Raw genomic sequence first — 23,559 nt, forward strand, 5'->3', positions numbered from 1 at the left:
AGTGCAGCAGTCCCCCGTTTACGTCGCTGACGTGCATTTTGCAGGCAGGGAAGCTGAGGCACAGCCAGGAGACGTTGCCAACCCAAAGCCCCAAAGGGACCTGGGAGCTGCTGCATCGCAGGCCCACGCCACCCTCTTGGGAAATCAAAACTAAGGGAGGAGTAGGAGAAAGGGGACAGGAGGATGGTGTGAGCAGGAGCGCTGGGGTTGTGCCTCTGGAGCTACACGGGCTCAGCCACAGTTGGTGTGGACTGAGCTCACATGAAATAGGCTCCATCTGTGGCATCCAAGAGCCTGGCTTGGGGTGACCGTAACACTCACGGGGACTTAACAGTCACTTGGGGCTGTAATAAATGAACATTCCAGCATCTGCTCTAGCCCTTGGTATGAACCATGGAATAGCTGGAGCCATGATGAGGAGCTGGAGTGATGACAGAGCCATTAAGGGAACCACTTCCCCTGCTCCTTTGCTGGACGCTGGGGCTGGGAAGGAAACCACATGGCTGGAGGGCAGATGTGGATGGCTCTGCTACAGGACATCACCTTTCTCCTATCTTCCTCCTTCACCAAAGGCACAGGGCAGGTTGTACCAACTGACCCCCATGTCCCATTGTGGCTGCTCAGACTCTTTCCTTTTGGTCTCAGACCTCAGAGGCAGCATGCAACTGACCTGAGCCTCTGCTGAACTTCGTCCCATCAGCAGTCATCCAAGGGCTCGAGTCCCTGGATGATGCTATCGATCCACCCATCCCACCTCTGCTTGCCCACATCCTGGCAGCGCTGCACTCTCTCTGCCTGCAGGGTAGGGCCAGCACCATCCTCAAGGGCAGATGGTATTAGAAACAACAGGACAGGAGGACAAAGGTGGCACCAAGGCTTGTGCTTCCTTGTCCGCAGGGAGCTTTGGGAGCCATCCTGGGCCTTGCCATGGGCTCTGGATCCAGCTGTTTCAGCAGGGCTCTCAGTGCTCATTTATGATAACAGTGATGGAATAAGGGCTGTGATGGTACCCATCGGCTGTGTGATGGCACTGAGGTGAGAGACAATAGAGAATGGTCTGATGGGGACCTTCAGTGAATCTTCACTGGGCGAGGAGAGCTGGTATTTGTGCTGTGGCCTTGGGAAATTTGTCCCCAAGCCCTGAAAGCAGCATGACTGCAACAACCTACACTGTGCCCAGAGGGGCTTGTAGTCTGTGTAGCAAGTCCTTGTCTACTGCAGCCTGGTCCTGGGGTGGCACTGGGCTCTCCAGCATCTCAGTGGGCTGAACTGCAGAGCACTTTGCATGAAACAAGATCGCAGGACAGCAGATCTGGGACAGGCTGAAGGGCCATCTCACCCACCTCTACCAGCAGCCAAGGGCAGACACCCAGGGAAGCACCTCCAGACAGGGCAAGCGTGTTGTGCTGCCTCTGCAGGGTACTCTCCTGGCCTCCAGCTGTCTGTGGCTTCGGGTCTTCCCAACCCAGATGTGTCAGTGCGTTTGTGAGCCCTGCAGCAATTTTTTTGTTGTTTTCTTTCGTTTGTTTGGGGTTGGCTTTTTTTTGGTGGTTTCTTTTTGTTTTTTTCCTCTACTGCTTTGTGAATCCACACGAACTTTTGAGCATCTGCAGTGTCCTGTGGCAAGGAGCTGTGCCCATGAGCTGTGTGGTGTCCAAAGAACCACCATTCGCTTGCTCTGAACACACTGCCTCTTACCTTTACTTGGTTGAAGGCAACAGTGAGGCACCGGCCACTTGTATGCATCCGTGCCCTTGGCCACAGCTTAGGCTCTTTCTTTGGAGACCAGGAGGACATGGGGGAAAGGCCTGAAGAGCCACACCTGTGTTAGGTCCTGGGCAGTGATGAAGAGAGTGAGAATTGCCTTCACCCACCCATCTGCTTTGCTGCTCCCTCTCTCAGGTCCTCAACAAATGAGCTGGCTGTACTCATCTCCCGCATGCAGACAAATGCCGACCAGGTGGAAAAGGACATCCTGGAGACACAGTCCAGACTCAAGCAGGTGAGTTGTGGCAGAGGGTGGTGGGAAGGTGGAAGGCTTTGCCTAGAAATGCAGTGTGTAGGATAACAGGTCAGGTGTCTGCTCTGTGCACCAGCTTGCTGGTGCAGGTTTGGGGGCTGACTCGAGGCTGGGGAGGAACAGAGCACCCTGCAGAGCCTCCCAGCCCCTGGGGCTGCATACCAGGGCCTCCCAAATTCTAATCTCCGTGCGTTCTGCTCAGTGCCTCATGCTTCCCACAGCCAGGGCTGTCTCACCTATAGCAGCACAGCCTGTGCCTCCCAGCAAACCCAGAGGCAGGCAGCCAGCCTGAGCCATACTGGTCCCCTGGGTGGGAGAGATGCTGAAGCAGGCAGCTGAGCTGGGCAAGCGCTCCCCAGCTGCACCCTCGCACCAGGGTTCCTCTGTGGTCAGCACATTGAGCATCTGGACTTTCTGCGTTGGCCCAGGAGAATGGTGTGAGGTCTGTGTGGCCCAACCAGGCTTTTTTTTCCTCTGTCTTCCCTGGTCTCCAGGATGCCAGCAATCACCAGAAGAACAAGGCCTTTGAGTTCCAGCAGGAGAACGCCAGGAACCTGAAGGAAGCGGAGACCCTGCTGAAGGACCTCTTTCTGGACGTGGACCGCGCCAAGCGGCTGAAACACCCTCAGGCTATTGAGATAGAGAAAGAGTGAGTACAACTGGGGGGACTGGTATGATGGGGGCACTGAGCAATTGGGAACCCTCCCAGGATCTAGGCTGAGCTCCAGTCATTACCATGACAGGTAGAGTTTCCCCCTTCATCCCATAGACTAAATCAGGGCTTCTGCCAATATATTGTAAAGATAGTTGTGTGCAGCGTGGCTGCCAGAGTGATCACCCAAGAGTTCCCAGTTTTATTTGGGAGCTCTTGTAAAAGGTACCAGAAAAATACAGAGGTAAAACATGGCCCCACTCCCGGGGCAAATCCCCCTTTCCTCTGCCTTTCTGAAAACGAATGCCTTTCGTTCAGGCAAGCAGAGTTGGGTGTTCGAATGGGAGAAGAGCTTCAGCTGGCCTCTGGTGCTTTGCTCCCCTTTGCTCTCCAGCCCTTCTAGGTGGAATTCAGGAGAGAAGGTTGTTTTCTAGCTGGGAATAGACAGCCCTGATTTCCCTGCAGCTTCCTCTTGGGTTGTAATTCCTGAGACTTCCCTGGAGATGGAGAGTACCAGGACAAGTGCCTCCACTGATGAAGGAGGCCATGTCAAGAAGGGACAACAAAGTAGCCTGGGTTTTACGGGTGAAATTTAAGCTCTACAAACCCCACCGTGGTTCTCCCCCTTGCAAGCTGACACAGAGACATGTGTCTTTTCTCCTTGGCAGCATTCAGCAGCTCCACGATCGCGTGACGCAGCTATGTGCAGAGTACCGAGCCCTCTACGAACAACTGAACATCCCTGATGTGGGGCCCAGGGTAGACTGGGCCAGGATCTTGGACCAAAAGATGGTAACAGCAGCTGGTTTTTGATGTGTTTCCCAACTCCTACAAGGCCAGATAATGTCTGCTATTGCCTGTAGGGCTCTGCCAGCCATCGTGCGCTTGGCATCATGCAGGGACATTGGGGTGATGGAAGTAACTCACTTGCTCTGGGCAGGAGAAGGACTCTCCTCCCACCTCTTAAAACCCTCTGGAGGACCCCCTCGATTGACCCCTTCAGATTAAGAGCTACCAGAGGGGGATCAGGTAGAGATGCTCTGATGTGGGATGAAAGGATGGAGAAGGTGATGTCTTCAAGGACTTCACAGTCCTATATCCTAAGGTTTCACGCTGCAAGGTCTTGGATATGTGCAGTGCTCAGTTTGGAGTCAGCTTGAATTCCCTTGAAGGTTGGATGGTTACTACGCCCATCCACTGCGTGGCACCGTGGGTAGGATGGCTGGTTCAGCGTAGGTTGGTACACCAGGGTTTTATGACCTGGTTGTCTTTGCTTCTGTGTATGGTTGGGGAAACGGCAACCAACAGCAATGAGGGCAAACAACAAGATCCCTTCCCTTCCTCCTGGACTGGTATCAGATACCAGACCTTTTCATACCCTGCCAGCACTCACTGGGGTTTCTCCCTGAAATGAAGTCTTTTTGCTTTAGTCTCTGCCTAACTCCTTTTGCACAGAAACAAGTCAATGCAGGACAGTACGGCCCAGGCATGTCAGAGCTGGAGAAGCAAATAGCTGAGCACAACATCCTCCAGAAGGAGATTGAAGCCTATGGCCTCCAGATTAAGAACCTCCACTGTGGGGTAAGGCACCCTCCATCCCCTCCTTGTTCCCATCTGCTTCACTCGGGACCCTGTGGGCTCTGCTCACTGTCTGGCCGTGTGTCCCATCTGCTCCTCCGCACAGTGAATATCTACCCTTGTTCTGCAGAGGGCTTGGGGAGACCTGAGCTTGGACAAATCAAGCCATACAGGGGCCAGGGAGGTGGTTCCTGCAAGGTTTCTAAAGCACCTTCTATAAATCAGCTCATCAGCATCTACTGCATGTTTTGGTAATGGCGTTTTTCCCCTCTTTTTTTTTTTTTTTTTTTTTTTTTTTTTGTTTCCCTTGGTCTTGGCTGTGTTGTAACCCAGGATGTGGCAGATTTAAAGAGCCAGTACAAGGACTTGCTGGTAAGTTTCTCAGCGGTTTTCTGGACAGATGGGGTCATACAGCAGAGTAACATCTTCCCTGATGGACAGGGAATGCCCAGCTCAGGGCAGGAGCTACCTCTGGCCTTGCAGAGTGAAGTTGTGTCCATCGTTTTCTTTCCCCATTTCTTTCCTAACTTGGAATGGGTGTAAATTGAGAGCACGCTCGCTGCCCTCAGGGGACTGCTGTGGGTGAGATCTGTGCTTCTCCTCTTCATGAATCATTGATCTGGAGTTGACTGCGTGTCCGTGAGCACAGGGTTATGGATGTGGCAGCAGGAAGCCCTGTCCCAGCCCATGGGCTGTTCCAAATCAGGATTGCAAATGTTGAGGCTTGCACTGATCTTGTTACAAGAGCTCCAGAGATGAAACAAGCTGCTGGAGCAAACGAGGTGGCCAGGAAGGAGGTCCTGGGTTTAGCCAGCTGGGCCCGTGAAGGTTAATGCTGAGGAATGGCATTTGTGAGAAATACAGCAGAGCTGGGCCAGCTCTCGGGCTGCCCGAGGCATCAGCCCGCACCTGAGATTCTGGTTAGACAAACATAGCCTGTCTGTGAAGGAGGGAAAGGGAACGGCAGCCCCATCAGATAAGAGCAGGCGGCGGCAGATGTCTTGCCAAGGTCTCTGGGAATCTCCTGGTGGATAATCCGAGGGCTGGAGAACCTCTCCTATGAGGACAGGATGAGAGAATTGGGGTTGTTCAGCCTGGAGAAGAGAAGGCTCAGGAAGACCTCATTGCAGCCTCTCACTACTTAAAGAGAGCTTATAAGAAAGATGGGGACAGACTTTTTAGCAGGGTCTGTTGTGATAGGACAAAGAGTAATGGTTTTAAGCTAAAAGAGGGGAGATTTAGACTAGGTATAAGAAAGACGTTTTTTATAATGAGGGTGGTGAAACACTGGCCCAGGTTGCCCAGAGAGGTGGGAGATGCCCCATCCCTGGAAGCATTCAGGGTCAGGTTGGTTTGGGGTCTGAGCAACCCAATCTAATGGAATATGTCCCTCCCTGCTCATTGCAGGGGGGTTGGACTAGATGGCCTTTACTGGTTGCTTCCAACCCAAACTATTCTACGTGCAACACAAGCAGGGTCCTGGGGAGGAGGAGGAGGGGAAAGGGGTTCCTCAACCTGAGCACCAACTCTGTCTCTCTCCTGTGTGCATGGGCAGAAAGCCTCCATCTGGCGAGGGCAGAGTCTGGGCAGCCTGTACCACCACCTCCAGGGCTGCACCAAGGAGCTGGGCTACCTGACGGACCAGCAGACCAGGATCCTGAAGCAGGACTGGAGTGACCAAATGATGGATGTCCAGAGCGTGCGTCGGCAGTACGAGGTGAGCTCTTGGGGATGGTAGCACGCCCTGCCATGGGGGCAGGAGATTTGCAGGTGGATCCCAGCCTCCTAGACATCCACCACCAGTCCTGAGCCTGGTGCTTTCCCAGGGCAGCGCGAAAGCACTGGGCACAGAAACAGAGGTGGAAAAGGTGCTCTGGGTCCATGCTGGAATTAAGGATGAGCTACTCTGTGCATCCCCTCCTGTCCTCTGAGCTGGCACATGGGATCATATATTACAGAGCTGTTGGTGAGGCTCAGTGGTCAGAGGGGAGGGAAGGGCTCAGCGTCGTGTCAGCCTCAACATCCAAAGTACAACACCCAGTGACTGCTCTGTGCTGGGACCAGGAAGAACAGAGGGATAATTGCTTAGGAAAATGCTCTTTGAATGAATGCCCTGATGCTTTCTGAGGCCCAAGCGTGTCTAATTTGTTTGAGCTTTGCCTAGCCCCTTCTTTTTTCAAAAACAAACAAACAAGGGAGCCTTTTCTCTGCTATGTGGGGTTTGGTGCCCCAGGAGACGGCTCTGTGCTCCCACTGTCATGAACTTTCTCTTCCCCTTCAGGACTTCAAGTCCAATGAGCTGCTCAGCCAGGAGGAGTTTGTGAACCATCTCCAGGACGATGGGGATAGGATGATTGAGCTAAAGCACCCAGCTGTCAAGCCTATCCAGGTAGGGAAAGGGGGTCTCCTCCCAAACCCTATAAGACAACGAGAATGCTTTCCATAATTTGTGGATCAAGAGCCAGCAGACAGTTTGGAAGAGACCTCTTCAACTCTTCTGCAGAGCTGCTCTGTTCTCTTTCCTCACATACTGCACCAACTGCACTGCAGCAGCTCTCTGCCTGCTCCAGCCCTATGGTGGCTGGGGGCAGTGTAGGGTCTTCAACCCTTCAGAAATGTCCAGGAGATAATGGCTAACATGTGCGTGCTGGGACCAGCTCCCGGTCTGGTGCGCAGACATGTGGTCAATGCAGACACGTTCATACTGCTGTGAAACTCCAGCTGTGACGCAGCGTGACCTCTCCCAGGTGAAACCAGCTCCAAGGTTGCATTTCCAAGCCTGCAGATGCAGTGGCAAGCCGAGGTGGGCTCACAGGCACCCACACCACCGGAGCCAAGACCCCTTGAGAAATGGTGGCTGCTCTGTATGAGCCAGGTCCTTGTGGAGCAGTAGGCTTGCTTGGGCTCAGCATCAGGCAATGCCTGGGTATAGCTTTGCCTCTGCTCAACAGTGGTCTTTACCCTTCCTCTGATCTCTGGGACTTTGGGGGAGAGGAGACCGGTAGTGGGGGAGGTAGGACTAGCTGGAGCCCACTGAGTCCTGATCTGTCCCACCACAGGCTCACCAGGAAGCCTTGAAGAACGAGTGGCAGAATTTCCTGAATCTCTGCATTTGCCAGGAGAGTCAGCTGAAAAGCGTGGAAAGCTACAAGAAGGTAAAAAGCAATGAGGAGAGCACAGGCCACGTGGCTGCAGGGTCAGGCCGGAGTGGGCAGGCTGGGCTCTGGAAACAGAGCCACCAAAGGGATGAGGATGGGAGATCCTTTGCTTGCACCTAGCCAGGGTATTTTGGGGAAACGCCTCTCAAAACACAATCCTTTAATGCTGTAGTGAAGGACTGGCTCTTAGCTCATCTGATCAACCCTGTTGTGGGGACAGTGTGCCAGCTTGGAGAAGAGGGGAGGGTTTGTCCGCTGCTGTTACCCGCTGCTTGTCTGTTGATGGGGATTATTTGCCTGTGGCTCAGGAGATGGAGGGTCCTTGTCCAAGCACATGCTCTGAGGGTTAGCTGTAGGGCCTTGTGAGCCCCAGGCAGGTCTTGGGAGAGACGCTGGGAACTGGGAGACTCCACTGGACTTGGAAACAGTAATGTCCTCCCACCCCGACTGTTTTCCTGCCCGTACCTCCAGTTCCAGGATGATGCTGAGGCTGTGAGCCGCTCCCTGAAGAAGATGAACTCTGACCTGGACACCAAATACAGCAAGTTTAACAAAGACAGCCCTGGGGTGGTGTCAGATCTCCTGCTTCAGCTGGAGGTAAGGTCTTCAGGGCTGGTGGTACTGCCAGACTTAAGGGGCAGACCAAATGTTACAACCTTCCCTGTAAATAACAGTGGGGAAAGGGAAGAGGTGGGTAAATAACCATACCAGGAGAGCTCATCCCAGCTCTGCGCCAGAGAGGGGGAAGCTCATGACAATACTGTGCTCTGGATGCTCAGTCCCTGTAGCCCCAGAAGGTCCGTGCTGTGGGGCAGGGACCCCTGGGACAGGCATTGATCCCCATCAGTGACACACAACCAGGCCCCAGATCACCATCAGAGTAAAGGAGAAGAGCAGGGAGGAGCTGCACTTTGCCCTAACCATGAGACAATTAGATTAGAGGCCCCGCGGAGAGTGTGAGGTGTTGACATCCAAGCAGCAGGGAAGAGTTCTCCCATCTCCTCATCATTGTCATGAGCCAAGGGCAAGGGAGGAAATAAAGAAATAGGACCTCAGGGGCGAGATGCAGATAGGAAGAAACGTTTGCCCAGGAGAGAGGGAGGGGATGTGTTCAACATGGTATCTTCCCATGCATGCAACACATTTTGATCCCAAGAAGTGCTGGGATCTCGGTACCTTCTGACACTGGAATGTGGCCACCTCTTGGCAGGTCTCTGTTCCTCTTCTGAGAAGAAAAACTTCTCCAGGAGGTTTAATATGACAGTGTGGGATCACCTAATGATAACTCAGGTTGTGCCTTCAAGGGCAGATCTGCTGTGAGTGAAGGAAACTGAGGAGAGCGTTGCTAATGAAAAGAAGAGGAAGGGACATGGAGAGGTCAAGAATGGAGACATTTCTGACTCCACCGCAGCAGTAACCGCACAAGGATGGACAATTGGCCCCAGTGTACCACTGTAGTGTGACACTCCCCCCCCTTCCTTCTCATTCAAGCCTGGTCACAACCACTGTCTTCCCTGTTTTGTCTAGAATGAAGAGAAGGCAGTAAAGCAGGCAGAGAAGAGCATCACTGACCTGAAGAGAAGGAGCAAAGAGATCAGCCCACTGAAACTGCGCAGGATGCGTCCCCCTCAGATCCTCACCTTGGACACCCTCTGTGACTGGGATGCTGGGGAGGTGAGGGCTTGACTAGCAGTACCCTCAGAAGAGGCAGGCAACTGAGTAACTTTGGTTACTCCAGATCTTGGCTCCATGGTGGGAGAAACCAGCCTAGTGCCAGAAAGCGAAGCCTTTCACAGGGTTTTGTGTCTTTGTCCCAGGTGCAGCTGACCAGAGGTGACAAGTACACTCTGAAGGACAACAGCAACCCGGAGATGTGGGTGGTGCAGAGCAGCACTGGTGTGGTCCAGGAGGCACCTTCTGCTTGCTTCTCCATCCCTCCACCAGACCCCGAGTCCATAGATAAGGTCAATAGGTGAGTCTGCAGTGGAGAGCCTGACCCAGAGAGATGTCCATATTTACTCCTAGGTCATAGCCAGCCTGACTGCCTCAACCGCAGAGAAATAGCAGCTGTGAACAGACCTCTTGACTGTCCAGTACAAAATCCCTCCCGGAGATGGATTGTTCCCTGCACCCAAGTATCTTCTCCAGGTTCCTGCAGTTCCTCGACAGCGCTACACGCTGTACAGACCTTGCTGTCAAAGAGTTTTCTGGCAGTCAGGCTTGATTTCTTTACCCAAACACGTGACTCGCGTAGGTTTGACTAAATTCATTGCAGAATCAGTCTGGAGCTTAGGACTTGCCAAACAGGACAGAGTTATCTGTGCTATCTCCTCTCCGCCAGCCCCAGCTGGAGACTGAGAAACATTCCTTGAACCACCGTGTAGTCTACTGCCTGGTTGCTCATTCAGCTTTTGTGGTTCCCACAGGATGGGGTGGTGGAGCAGGGAGCTTTGGCATTACCTTTTTAATCATGTCCCCGGGTGCTTGGGTAAATCAGTGCTGCTCAAGCGCTGGGGAAAGGCCCACAGCCCAGATTCAGAGTTACTTGGACGTGTCCACAACAGGAGTTTGGTTCCCCAGTCATGCAGGCGTGATTACTTCATTGCGTTGCTCTTCCTGAGCGCGTACCCCTCTTCACACATCCCAGATTACTGAATCCTTTGGATTTATGGGTTTCATGTGTGTTTTAAAAACAGAAAAGAATTTTTTTTGCGATGTCTTCCTGGAGAACAGCTCTGCCGGTGTTGCCTGGAAAAATCTTGCTCTTTTCAGGCCGTGTCTGACAACTTGTTTCATTTCCCAGTGTTTGTTTCCCTTCCTACATGCAAAACATTTGTCTTTGTTTTATTTCTCAGCCTGTTGCACCATTCAGTCCCTCTGCACGTGTCTATGCCCTGGTGCTGCAGAGGGACAGCCCTCCTCTGACAACAGCCAGGCAAGCTGGGACTTGCTGGTTTTAGATCAGGTGTTTAGTTGGAGCAGCCCATAGCAGGGATGTGAACGAGCCTGGTCCTTCAAAGGCCCCTCCTCCTGCTTCCATCAGTCTTTTTTCACACATTTTTTTTGGTCCTTCCAGCTCCTGCTGACCCCAGCTCTAGTTTTGTTAGAAGGGAACCATCCTTACAAAAGAGCCTTGGCGTTTCCAGGGCTGCAGCCGCAGAAGCAGCTACTTCTACTCACTTCCCCCAAAGAGCTGCGGTGATATGAAATAAATTTCTCGCTTTGTGAGCATCTGGCAAGAGCTGGGCAGCACTGGCTCCCTTGGGAGAAACCAGCTGCTTGAACCAACCGGCTGCTCTTGCTGCTGTCCCCTTTCCCAAGGGACATCTTTGAGTTGCAATAGGTTGCAGGGTCCCAGCCTGCCCCTGCCTTTGGGGACACCTCCCCTGCCTTTGGGGACACCCTGTCCAGCAGAGGCACGAAGCCGCAGCCGGGCTGGGCTCTGTGGAGACTTGCTGAGCGCAGCAGTTTCCCGTCCTGTGCCCTGATGCTGCTCCTCTCTGCTCACAGGCTGGAAGGGGACCTGAACACGGTGAAGCAGAAACGAGCAGCGGTCCAGAGCACCCTGAGACGCAGCCACAAGGAGCAGGTTCAGCCCAGCCAGCAGGGTATGTCAGCCGGTTAGTCAAGCCCTCTCCAGAGCAAGCCCATGCCACCTGCCTTGCAGAGGTCCCAGACCCGGCTGGAAGCAGAGCACCCAGCCGGGCAGGCGGGGGTACCTGCGGGTCAGTGCGAGGATGCCTTCTGCTCTGTGGAAAAGAGCAGCCGATGGGATAACCTGACTCCCAGTGCTGTTGCCTCGTGATCTCAGGCAATTCCCTTAAACTCCCTGTTGCCCTTCTCAAGCCTCTGAGGTTGACCTCCAGCTCCATCAACAGGGCAGAGCTAAAACCACGTTCCGAAGCCTTTGCTACAGGCAGGCACACACGCGTGCGTGACACTCTGCAGACTGGAAATGTTAACTGGATTGCTAATGGTTGCATCACAACCCCATGCTCGGGAGAAGCAGCCTGTGTGCTTCAGAGCTGCAGAACATACAGGGCAGAGCTTTGCAGCAGGGCTGTCGTGAGAGGGAGTTGGAGCTTTAGGGACCACGTGTGGGAGAGCTCAGGGAAAGAGCTGTGCTCCAAGGCAGGGATGGCAAACGAGAAATGGGGCTTAACCGAAGCTGTGTCTCACTGCAGCTCTGGCCAGGAGCCCCCCTGTAGTCCAGGATGATCCCCAAGCTGACCAGCTTCTCGGTAGCCTGGATCGTGTTGGCAAGGACCTGGTCCAGGTAGAGAAGGAGGTCTTGAACCGAGTGAGGTCTCCAGTGAACTGCAGCGACCCTACAGATGACCTTGCCCGGAGGATCAAACACCAGCAGGTGGGTGCTGCTGCGGGGGTGTTGGAGCAGGATGAGTTTGATAGCGCCGTGTCCTTGGCCCAAAACAGAACTGGCACAGGAATTGCACTTAAAGGAGAAGCCGCTGCCCGAGCATTCAGACATCGGTCAAGGAGTCGCACACACAGCACTCGAGTCTGTCACTGCTCGGATCAGGGTCCTTTTGCAGTGGGTGACTCCAGTGAGCTGATGGGTGCCCCTTTCCTCTCTTCACACACACTCTTGGGGCACGCTCCCTCCTCCTTCAGGCTCAACCCCAGGTTTCCTGCAGCAGAGTCCCAGGTGTCAGATTTTATGAAAATATATAATTGAATCAAAAGGTACAGCAGCAGGGTCAGCCCAGGCTGGGTGCCTCCAGAGAGGGATGTAGAACAAAGAAATCCCCGGGCAATGATACCTTCACGATCTATACACCTGCCCCTCACGTACTGTTCACGCATCTTTTAGTCCAATGGTGATTTTTGGTCTGGGGTCTCCTAACACCTCCTTGGATTCTCTCTCTGTGTCCAGGCAGGATGGCCATTGACTGCTCTTATCTTGTTGATTTGCAGTCTCTGCTTATGGTTGTAGCCTCTCTATCTTCTGGTTTGCGCTTCTGGTGTACCTGTGGTCGCTGGCAGAGCATGGGGAACTGAAGTCCCAGACTTAGGGGAGAAACACTTCCAAACCATCAATGTGTTATTCACACTTTCCTCATACTAAATGGCTAAACACAGCACTGTACCAGCTGCTAGGAAAATTCCTAAGAAAATTAACTCTATTGTGGCCTAAAGGCTTCAGCAAATCTAGCCACTCATGCTAAGTAAAGCTAGGCAAACAGCCTAAATCACACCATATTATAACCCTAAGAAATTTATGCCAATTAAAATTTACTTATTTAAGCTAAACAACTAATATCTCGACACACAGGAGATGACAGCCGGTGCTTCAAAGGACAACCCTGTGCTGCAGTTGCAAGGGTTTCGGGTTGGCTTGAGCCCTTGAAACGGTACTGGTTAAGGCAAATCCTAGAGAAACGCAGGCTCTTCCCTTGGCTCAGCTCTGGAGCAGGGCGGTCCGTTCGTTTCAGAACTATGGACCAGGCACCAGTCTCAGGGAGTCCTCAGCCTTGTTGTGTGGATGCTGTTACCCTTCACTCTCAAGTCTGTAGCCTAAAAGATAACGGGATAGAGGGAATTAATCCACAGACCAGTTTTGGCTCAGTTGTTGGGGGGGTACGGACTGGTAGATGTGAGGGGGACAGGAAAAAAGGCAGTGCCCTGGAGGGACCCCTCCTTTCCTCTGGGATAAGGTCTGGGTTTGTAGTACTTCATTGTGGGTATTTCTCTGGCCCTGGCAGAAGGATGGACTCGGGCAGGTTGGTTTCTTCCATCTTTGCGTTGATCTCTTTCCCACACCCTGCCATTGCCAGACAGCCACAGTCTGGATGGGGCAGTGCCACAGGGGCCAACTCCTTATGAGAGGGCCACCGCACCCTTAGCCCCACAGCAAAATCCGCCCCTGGGGGAGACACGTTTTCGCAACAGCACTGTTATGACTGCGTTGGGTGACTCTGCTCCCATCTGCTGTGCCAGGAAACAACAAAGAAACTTGAGAACCTGGGGGCGGCCAAGGATGCTTTGCAGAAGGAGTGCGAGACTTACCTTTCTAAGAAACCCACCAGCACCTCGGCTTCCCAGCTGCCTGTCACGTTGAATGCCCTCAGGAGCAAATACAATGATGTCAATATGCTCTCCAGCCTGTACAATGGGAAGTAAGTGATGATGGCAAGGCCTGGTGGGGGTGAGGGGAGGAAGCCCTTGCACAGAGGTGTCAACACAAAAGCATGAGAGAAAATGCGTTTGGTCTTTGTGGGCTTTGGTTGAGGTCCATCTAGCCCAGAGCGGGTTGGAAACCTTCCATCCATCATCAAAGGCACCTCTGAAGGAGTTCCTGTAGGTAATCTGTGGTCAGATCCCCCCACTGTGCACAGTCCACCACAACGGGTGTGCGTCCCAGCTATGCTGTGTGCAGTGAAACGCAATACGTCTGACTTCTAGGCTGCACGACAGGGTTGCGAGTGTATATTGTTTGTTCTCTGATATTAAATAAGCTTAGACATGCAAAATCAGAGAGAAAATGAGAAGACTGGGCTCTTCTGTAGCTAACCTTGTCTTGTCATTTTTCTCTTCCCCAGGGCTAAGGCTGCCCTGAACCTGGAGACTCAGATTGAGAACACAGACAAGATCGTCAGCACGTTTGAGGCCAAGCTGGCTCAGGACAGCATCATTCCTGCATCCCCCAATGCCTTGCAGGATCGGGCCAATGATCTGCAGGTAGGAGAACATCAGGCCCTTTGTTAGGGAAGGGAGATCTCTGAGCTCAGGTAGCAATGGTGGGGAGAGCTGGACTGTGCTTATTTGAGCACTCCAAGGCACCAGCAATGGAGCCTGTCTGTGGACTTGTTCCTTGAACGCTTTATGTTGGTGTCGCAGGCTGACTTGCACTCACTACCCAGAAAAAAGCTCTGTCCCTCCCAGGCTACCTTTCAGGTCCCTAAAATATGGAATCATAGAATGGTTTAGGTTGGAAGGCACTTTAAAGATCATCCAGTTCCACACCCCCTGCCATGGGCAGGGACACCTCCCACCAGCCCAGGTTGCTCCAAGCCCTGTCCAACCTGGCCTTGAACACCTCCAGGGATGGGGCAGCCACAGCTTCTCTGGGCAACCTGGGCCAGGGGCTCACCACCCTCACAGTATAGAATTTCTTCCTAATATCTAATCTAAGTCTACCCTTTTGCAGTTTGAAGTCATTACCCCTTGTCCTATCACTATGCGCCCTTGTAAAAAGTCCTTCTGCAGCTTTCTTTTAGGCGCTTATAGGTCTCCCTGGAGTTTCCTCTTCAATATGTGATGAACTTCTTAGCATCCAACCTCTGTTGCTTTGCCACACACCTATCCATATTCTTTCCTGCTCCCATGCTCCCTGCCCCATCATTAGCTCTCACCCTTGACTCACAGTGACCCTTTTTGCCTTCCCCAAAACTTCTCCCTTCTGCTCTGTGCACCATCCAACCCACCTTGCTTCCTGCCTTTATTACCGAACAAGTCTCGCTGCTACATCTCTCCACATTTCATGTCTATTTTGGGGCCTGACTGGCGCCCAGGTGGCACACAGTCAGTAACAGTGTTGAGGAGGGTATTTCTGGTTGGTGCATCGACTGGTACAAACCTGGAGGTGTCTTTTTCCCTTGCAGAAGATGAAGCGGGACCTGGTGGCCCAAGAGGACTGTGTGCTGAAGCTGAACCGGGGGCTCAAGGATGCTGAACACAGCTGCAGCGCTGTGCAGAACAACTTCCAGGAGTACTGTCCTGACCTGCCCCGGCAGAAGCGGGAGGTGCAGGTCCTCAATGATCGCTACCATGCCGTTGCAGACCAGCTGGATCAGCGGTGAGGAACTATGGCATCATCTCTGCTCCTCTTAGCTAACATGGACCAGCATTAGAGTCCCAAGAGTATCTTCATCATGGCAGGACCCTGATCCTGACCGCTCTGCTGTAATACTGGGGACCAGGTCTGTTCTGTTGCGCAGTTGCCACAAGCTTTGAGCTTCCAGATCGTTGCGAGAAGGCAGTCTTAAGTTGCTGACTGCTGGCCTCCGCCCGACCCAGTGACCCTACCCAGAGAGACGTCGGTGCTTAACACTTCTCACAGGCATTGCTGCTGGTTGCCCGCCTTTTTCTTTCTCTCATCTCCCAAGTTGTGTTCACGCTGCAGTAGCAAACCTGATGTGCAGTAGCAAACCTGATGTGCACAGAGTTGTGCTCCCCACTCAGGGACCAGTTGTCACCCTCTTGTTTTTATCTTGGTGTCTGTTGTGGTGACATTCTCACTAAAGTGTCTTTTTGGGAATTTGCACGTGAATCTTTGCCCTTGCCCTTAATGTTCCTGTTCACCTTTGTGCTGTGCAGAGAGAAGACCCTCAGAAGTATTAGTCTCACCTACCAGCAGTTCCAAAACTCCAATGAGAACCTGATGTTCTGGATGAACAACCTACCGAAGCACCAAGTGAAGACCACTGATGGGCCAAGCCAGATCAATTACAAGCTGCAGGCACAGAAGGTGAGTTCCAGGGCAAGCATCATAACCTGTGAAGTTACAGGGATGGGGGAATTAGCTTGTTAACAGTATGCAAAATAGTACCAACCAGCTCCTAGTTGTGTGCTTCACCCATCACAGTGAATGAACTAGAACAAGGAAAACTATGGATTGCAGCCCACAGATGATGTATCTTGTCCTGCTGTGTTCATCTCCAGTGCTGGTGTCCTCATCTATGCTAGCCACCCCTAGGTTGATATCCTCTCAAGGGAGAGAACACACCCAGATCCTGAAAGATTGCACCTTGTGCTGAGATGTTGCATCTAGGCCCTGCATCTTTCTCTCCTCGAGCAGATCCTAAGATGACTAGCTCAGATGATGAGATGTGAAGGTCTCTGTGTTGGCTGGTATTTATCTCATGATAAATCAGTGAGGCAGGTCACGGCCAGTGAGGGTGCTGCTGAGATCCTCTGAAGTCCAGGAGGCTTTCCTAAATGTCCTCCTGTTCTCACTTTTCCTTCAGCACCAGGCTGAATACTCTTGCCTGCAAGAGTATTACTGGATTGCTGTGTCTCAATCTGTCCATAACATCATGTGTCTCTCCTGCAGAGGCTGGTGGAGGAGATTGAAAGCAAGGAGCCTGAGAAGAATGCAGTGGTCAGACTATCTCGGAACGTGCAGTCTACCCTCAATGTATGTCTGGGTTTTTCCATGTAGCACTCTCTTAGCGTCTCACTCGAGAGATCCCAACTGATTCTTCCGTTTCTGCTCTGAACAGGACTACGAACTCCAAGCAGGCAAATACAGCTCCTCTCTGGACCCTACCCTGACTGACTTTGCTGCAAAGAGGCTGCGTGTGACCCCCCTACAAGAAAGCATCCAGGCCCAGGTAAAATGCTAAGATGAAGGTGTGGAAACCGTTGTCTAGCTCCTTACCCGAGCCCCGTGTGCTCTGCAAGGCCATAATCCACTCTTACAGCCACAGCCGATCATGGTCCTCATCCAAGGACAAACGTCATCAGGAATCTCTCTGTCTATGGGGCAAAGCAGCATATGAGATCCAGAATTAGGGCTGTGTCTGGTACCTTTGGTTGAGATTACAGATGATGCCTCCTTACCATACTGTGTGTCAAGATAAAGCTTACAGGGTAGGTGCGTGGGCTTGCACAGGCATCCCTTGATATAGGTCAATTTGATGTTCTCCTCCAAACCCCTTTACACATTTTCTGCATTTGGGATCAACAAGATTGTTGTAGATGGTTACTGTTTTGCCAGATCTCTCTTGAGATTTGAGTATGACTTGGTATTTAAATATAAAACATATCTCTGCGTAGAAACTGCTCTATTTCCAGAAGAATCCAACGCTTTTTCTAGGAGTGGGTTTAGAGGAGGTCTTCAACCTGTGTCTCAACCCTGCAGAAGCATGGCAAAGAGCGGGTCATTTTCCACCTTCCTGACTATTACTGCTGAATGGTGTTTGCTGTGTCAAATTTGGGGACCTGTCTCCAAATCTGGGGACCTGTTTTAGTAGTGCGTTAAAGACTGACTTCCACCTACCTGGACAGAACAAGTGAGTGGGTACTGAGGATAGGACTCAGCCAGAGCTCCTGTCTGCTCTTCCCAATTACACCCCAGTTCTCCTGCCACACCTTGGGCTGCTTGCCAGCTGCTACCCATGTGTGGCCCAAGGTGAATTTGGAAGTCTGGACCCTGTGTTGGCTAGCAGACACCCAACAGGCATTCGAATAAAGGGGACAGAATCTCCTGCATGAGTCCTTAGATTCCGCGTCTCTTTAGGAAGTCAGATGTTGAAAACACTAATCCCTGGAATAGTGCAGTACACCAAGTGCATTCAGGTGAAAGGAGGGGTGGGAGAGTGTGCCACCCAACAGAGCTGTGTCAGCGTGAGGGGGACAAGGCTCTCACCGCTGTTTCTTTTTCAGGAAAATGATGTAACGAAGCTCTACATGGAACTGGCAGCAGAAAATAAACAGCAGCTCAGCCGGCTGGAGTTTGCCAAGAAGATTGTTGAGAAGGTACCAGCTAACAGCAAGATTGGGGTACTCTAGGTTGGGGTTTGAAGTGATCTTTCCGAAGCTGTCAGCACTATGCTCAGCCTGGCATCCCCCCACCCTGCCCGGAATCTCCACATCCAGGTGTGAGGAAGGACAGGAATGGAAACCCCTGTGAGAAAAAGACCACAAGTAACCACAGTTTCACTGACACTGATCTCAGGTTGACTTTCATCACCTCTGTGGGCCCCCAACTCTTTACCGAGGCTGTAGTTTATGCTAGGAAAAAAGATTAGGGCTCTTAAGTCCTGTTCTCAGCTGTATCTGATCAATGTTCACAGACTGAGAATTTCAGATTTATTTGTGGACGTGGCTGGAATTTAGTGCTCACAACCTTCTGGAAACACTTCAAAGCAATAGCACTTTTATGCCTTTCTAGGGCTTGATTCACCTGTAGGAAAGGTCTCTGGTCTGGATGACAAGAGATTAAACTGGGGTGATGCTACCATGAACCAGCTGGGCAGCGGGGACAGGCCACGGTTCCCTCCCTCAGCTGCAGATACACCAAGGCAGCACAAAGCGCATTTGTGGGCTGCTGCGGCAGCTCCCTGACAAGGGGAAGACACACCAAGACAGTTGTTTGAGACGGTGGGAATGCGTCCTCATTTGCCATTTACAAACAGCCTTATTTGGAGGCTCCCTGGGGGTTCTGTACCAGTTCTGTCTCCTTCCGTGCCTTGTCATGGAAAAGGCCTCTGCGCCAGATTAAAAAAGTGACTTGGTTTCCCTCCCCCCCCCCCCTTTTTTTTTAATTCTCTTTTGGTTTTCTTTTGCAGAAGGAATTGCATGAGGACATTGAAGCTGTACATGAGCAAACCCAGCAATCTGAAATCAAAGCCACAACAAGCAGGGAATCTGAGGGGTTGAAATCACAGCTGGAGGAGGAAAGGAGGAAAGTGGCCAAGATTGAAGAGGACCTGGAAGAACACAGAAACAAGCTGCTAATGTTGAAGACTCAAAAGCCCATTGAGAGAGTGGAAGAAAAGGAAGTGATAGAGTATTACAGAGACCCACAGGTGGAGAGCAACCTGTCTAAGATGGCACAGCAAATCGAAGAGGAAGGCAAAAAGAGGCAGAGCCTGCAAGAAGACATTGAAGTGATGAGCCAGAAGCTTGCCCAGATGGAGAGTGAGAAGAAGGTCATTCCTGCCCAACTCCTCACCAAAGAGATCACAAAAATTGAGAAAGATCCAAGCCTGGATAGCCAAGCAGCCAGTCTTCGTCAGGAGATCAAACGTCTCCAGGAGGAAAGCTTGGCTGCTGCTTCTGAACTCGAGCAGCTTAAGAGAGAGCTGCACATGCTGGAGCGAAAGCAGCCCAATATCCGAGAGAAAGTGGTGGTGAAGGAGCTGATCAAACTGGAGAAAAACCCAGAAATGCTGAAATCTGTTAGGACCCTGCAGCTACAAATTGATGAGGAATCCTTCAAGAGGAAGTCTGCAGAAGAAGCAATAGTGAAGGTGAAGAACAAGATTGAGGAGGTGGAAAGACTAATTGAAACAGCAGAACCCAAAATTATTGTTAAGGAGGTGAAGCAGGTAGAGCAGGACCCAGAGTTATTGAGAGAGTCTTCCAAGCTTAAAACTCTGATTGAAGAAGAGAGGAGCAAGAACTTGATGCTTACAGGTGAGCTGGGAGACCTGCAGAGCCAGTACAGTATTGCAGAGAAGCAAAAACCAAGGGTAGAGGTTAAAGAGAGGGTCAATGAGATTTTCCTGGTGGATCCTGAAACGGAGCGGCAAATTGCACACCTGAAAAGGGAGCTGCAGGAAGTTACTCTGAAAAGGACAAAGATTGACAGTGAAGTGGAAGAGGCCTTAGCAGAGCTCAATGTTCTCAGGTCACAGAAACCGGTGGTGGAGCTTAAGGAGGTTATAGAGGAGGTGGTGAAACATGAGAAGAGTCCAGAGATTCTTAGAGAAATTGACAGGCTGAAACAACAGCTCAATGAACTAGTGAACACCAATGGCAGGACCCAAGAGCAGCTCATTAGGCTGCAGGGTGAAAGGGATGAATGGAAGAGGGAGAGATCCAAGGTGGAAACCAAGCTGGTCAACAAGGAAGTAATCCGATATGAGAATGATCCACTCCTGGAAAAAGAAGCTGATCGCCTGCGTCAAGAGGTGCGTAACATGTCTCAAAAGAGAAGAGCTGCAGAGGATGCAATCTATGACTTGCAGAATAAATACATGTTACTGGAGAGGCGAAAGCCAGAGGAAAAGGTAGTTGTTCAAGAGGTGATACTGACTCAAAAGGATCCAAAGCTCCGAGATGAGCACAACAGGCTGAGCCGGAGTCTGGATGAGGAGGTGAGCAACAGGCGGCGTCTGGAACGTGATGTCCAACAGGTTCGTGCACTGGTGGAAGAGCAGGAGAAGTTGCTCAACTTTCAGGAGGATCGAAGCAAGAGGCTTGCACTGGAGAAGGAGATGAGACAAATTACGTTGCGAATAAAGGAGCTGGAGGAGAGCCCAGCCCCAGTGCAAGAAAAGATCATTATGGAAGAAGTGGTCAAGTTGGAAAAGGATCCAGTCCTCGAACAGTCTGCCAGCAACCTGCGCTTGGAGCTGGACCGGGAGAAGATGGAGGTGCTGAGCTTGCAGAGAGAATGCAAGAACATGCAGATGCAAGTTGATGTCTTGCAGAAAACAAAATCCCAGGAGAAGACCATCTACAAGGAGGTAATTCGAGTGGAAAAGGACAGAGCACTGGAGAGTGAACGTGCACGCATCTGGGAGCTGCTGAACAGGGAGAGAGGAGCCAAGCAAAAGGCAGAGGAGGAGGTACGGCGGCTCAGGGAGAAGATCGAGAGAGCTGAAGGCATGAAGAGGACATGGGCTCGTGAAGAGACAGAGCTACAGAAAGCCAGGAACCTGGCCATCCAGGAGAGAGCCAACTTGGAGAGTGAACTGCGGGAGCTGGAGAGGCAGAAGCAGCAGAAAGTCCTCTTCCTTCGGGAGGAGTCCAAACTGCTCAGCCAACGAACTGAAAATGACAGGCAGAAGAAGAAGCAGCTGGAACATGAGTTTTCCCTGCTGGAAGCAGACATCCTTAGAGAGAAGGACCAGATCTACAACAAGGAGAGGTTCATTCGAGATCTCCAGTCAAGGGTCAACCGGGAAGAAATCAACCACGAGACCCAGATGAGAGAGACAAACCTCTCCACCAAGATCTCTATCTTGGACCCTGACACAGGGAAGGATATGTCCCCTTACGAGGCCTATAAGAGAGGTATCATAGACAGAGGCCAGTATATCCAGCTGCAAGAGCTGGAGTGTGACTGGGAGGAAGTCACCACCCTGGGCCCAAACGGGGAAGTCTCAGTTCTCCTTGACAAGAAAAGTGGGAAGCAGTACTCCATCGATGATGCACTAAGGCTGAGGAGGATCACAAAGGAGGAGTACCAGCTGTACCGGGATGGCAAGATTCCGATCTCCGAATTTGCCTTGCTGGTGGCTGGGGAGTCCAAGCCTCCCCCGTCCCTCTCTATTGGCTCTATCATCTCCAAATCACCGCTCTCATCGCCCACCACCCACCAAACTCAAAGCTTCTTCCCCCCAGCCTCGCAGAAGGGCTTCTGTGATGACACATCCCCTATCGCTGGGGTGTATGACACCACCACTGACACCAAGTACAACATCAAGACTGCTGTTGTGAAGAAGCTGCTTGATCCCATGACAGCTCAGAAGCTCCTGGAAGCCCAGGCTGCCACAGGGGGCATCATAGACCTCATTTCTCGGGACCGTTTCTCAGTCCACAAGGCAATTGAGAGGGGCCTGATTGACAAGACCTACATGCAGAGACTGCTCAACGCCCAGAAAGCTTTCACAGGGATTGAGGACCCCGTGACCAAACGAAGGCTGTCTGTGGGGGAAGCAGTTCAGAAGGGATGGATGACCAAGGACAGTGCTTTCCCCTACCTGGAGGTCCAGCATCTAACCGGAGGGCTCATCGATCCCAAGAAAACTGGTCGCATCCCAGTGCTGGAAGCTGCTCAGACAGGGATGATAACAGGCGACCTGGCCAACAGGCTCCAGGATGAGTCCAACTATGAAAAAGATCTCATTGACCCTGTCACGAAAGAGAAGATAAATTACAAGGAGGCCATGGCCCTCTGCCAGAAGGATTCGCTGAGCAGCTTCCTGCTGCTCCCAGCCATGTCGGAGGGGTATCAGCGGTACCACCAGGCGAGCCGTTCCCCCAAGCTCTCGCGGTTCAGGCATTGAATGGATTCAGGCACGTACTGGATCTGGTTCCTTCAGGAGTTCATCCCTTCAAAACACCTCTCCCCATGGAGGCAGCAGCGATCAGAGGAACGGAGCATCTAGCATTTAGGGCTGCATACTCTTCTATCTTAGCTATCTGCTTCCCAGCACAGCTTGGCCGTGTGAGGAAGAAAGCGTGATCGCGAGCGTGTAAGGGCCCGACACACACGGGTCCCCACAGTCCCCTGGGTGCTGCTGTGACAGCAAAGGGGGGGTTGATTGCGAGAACTCCACTGGCAGTCAGTTAAACGCGGTTCTGCCCAGAAAGAGGAAAGAGCCAGAGTGTTGGGTCATTCTTCTGCATGCAATAAACATAGAACGTGTGTCTCTGTGGCTGTGTTGTCTCTGCAGGCTGAGGCTGCAAAGCGGCCGAAGGCACAGCTAGTCCTCCCCCCATGCAATCCTATGCCCTGCAGCCCAATCTACAAAGGGTTTGTGGACTCCTGCTCCCCCTGATCTCACAGCACGGAACCCCCTTACACTTCTTTCTGCGTGTGAGTCCATATTTGTAAAGATTTCGTTATATTTGTCTTTAAAACCAAAACCCAATGGGGTTTCACTCCTTGATCATTTGGTCACCTCTGAAAGAGGGACTTGGTTGCCAAAGGGTGCAGATCCATGTTATGTTTGACCCAGTCTGAGTGCAGGCAGGTACTGAATGGAGCAGCCCCCCTGCCCCCTCCAGCTGCCTATCTCTGGTGCCTCTCTGGATGCAGACCAGCGACAGCGTTGGCTGCACAATGATTTGGGTCCCTTCACTGACCTGCTGGCAGAGGAAGCCAAGCCCAAGCAAAGCCAAGCCCTGTTGAAGCAGATGATTTTGGGGGCTCATCCTGTACCTGTACAGAGGCAGCTGTGTTACAATGGAAGGGATGACCTTCACTGGCAGACTGATGATGCTTGCAGTCAATGGGGATGTGAAACTGTTCTACAGCCCTTGGCCTTGGCTGCAGGAGCCACCCAGCAGTACTGGAAAATCTGCACTTCTTTAGGTGAGCTTTCCCTCCTCTGTGGAACTTCCACTGCTCAGCCCTTGCTGAAATGAGCAAGTCTCATCTCCCAAATGTTCTTCCCTAGTATCTACCCCACTGTGAAGCATCCCCTGGTGTTGTGGGATGAGAAAAATTACTTTCTATTGACACGAGCTGCTCTTCCCCCTCTCCCAAGGGGTCTTTTAGCAGATGTTGTTTGGGAAGTCCAACACACCCAAAATAATCCATAAGGGTAGAGGTTTTCTTCCCCCATCAGAGCAGCAGCATAGCTTCTATTTCTATATAGCCTAACTGGGATATGAAGTCTGGGTTCCAAGAAGAAATTGTTCCCACGCTGGTAAGCTCAGAACAATGACAG

The 23,559-nt window shown here is 51.9% G+C and overlaps 1 protein-coding gene across 1 annotated transcript; it reads left to right on the plus strand.

Annotated features, from left to right (window-relative positions):
• Positions 1 to 1,924: 1,924 nt before the first annotated feature.
• On the plus strand, positions 1,925 to 22,170 carry EVPL (envoplakin; the record flags this gene model as incomplete). The annotated part of the gene is made up of 21 exons (XM_082492121.1): positions 1,925 to 2,002; positions 2,515 to 2,669; positions 3,341 to 3,464; positions 4,128 to 4,253; positions 4,584 to 4,622; positions 5,806 to 5,967; positions 6,532 to 6,639; positions 7,310 to 7,405; positions 7,880 to 8,005; positions 8,936 to 9,082; positions 9,226 to 9,380; positions 10,919 to 11,016; positions 11,593 to 11,774; positions 13,367 to 13,545; positions 13,969 to 14,107; positions 15,031 to 15,224; positions 15,746 to 15,896; positions 16,482 to 16,565; positions 16,651 to 16,761; positions 17,816 to 17,908; positions 18,721 to 22,170. Exons 1-21 carry the CDS (start codon positions 1,940 to 1,942, stop codon positions 22,168 to 22,170), a joined length of 5,982 nt encoding a protein of 1,993 aa, XP_082348247.1. The 5' UTR covers positions 1,925 to 1,939.
• Positions 22,171 to 23,559: the final 1,389 nt, after the last annotated feature.

This window comes from Vanellus vanellus (assembly GCF_965231255.1).
Source record: "Vanellus vanellus genome assembly, chromosome: 17".
In the NCBI taxonomy this organism is placed as follows: Eukaryota; Metazoa; Chordata; class Aves; order Charadriiformes; family Charadriidae; genus Vanellus; species Vanellus vanellus.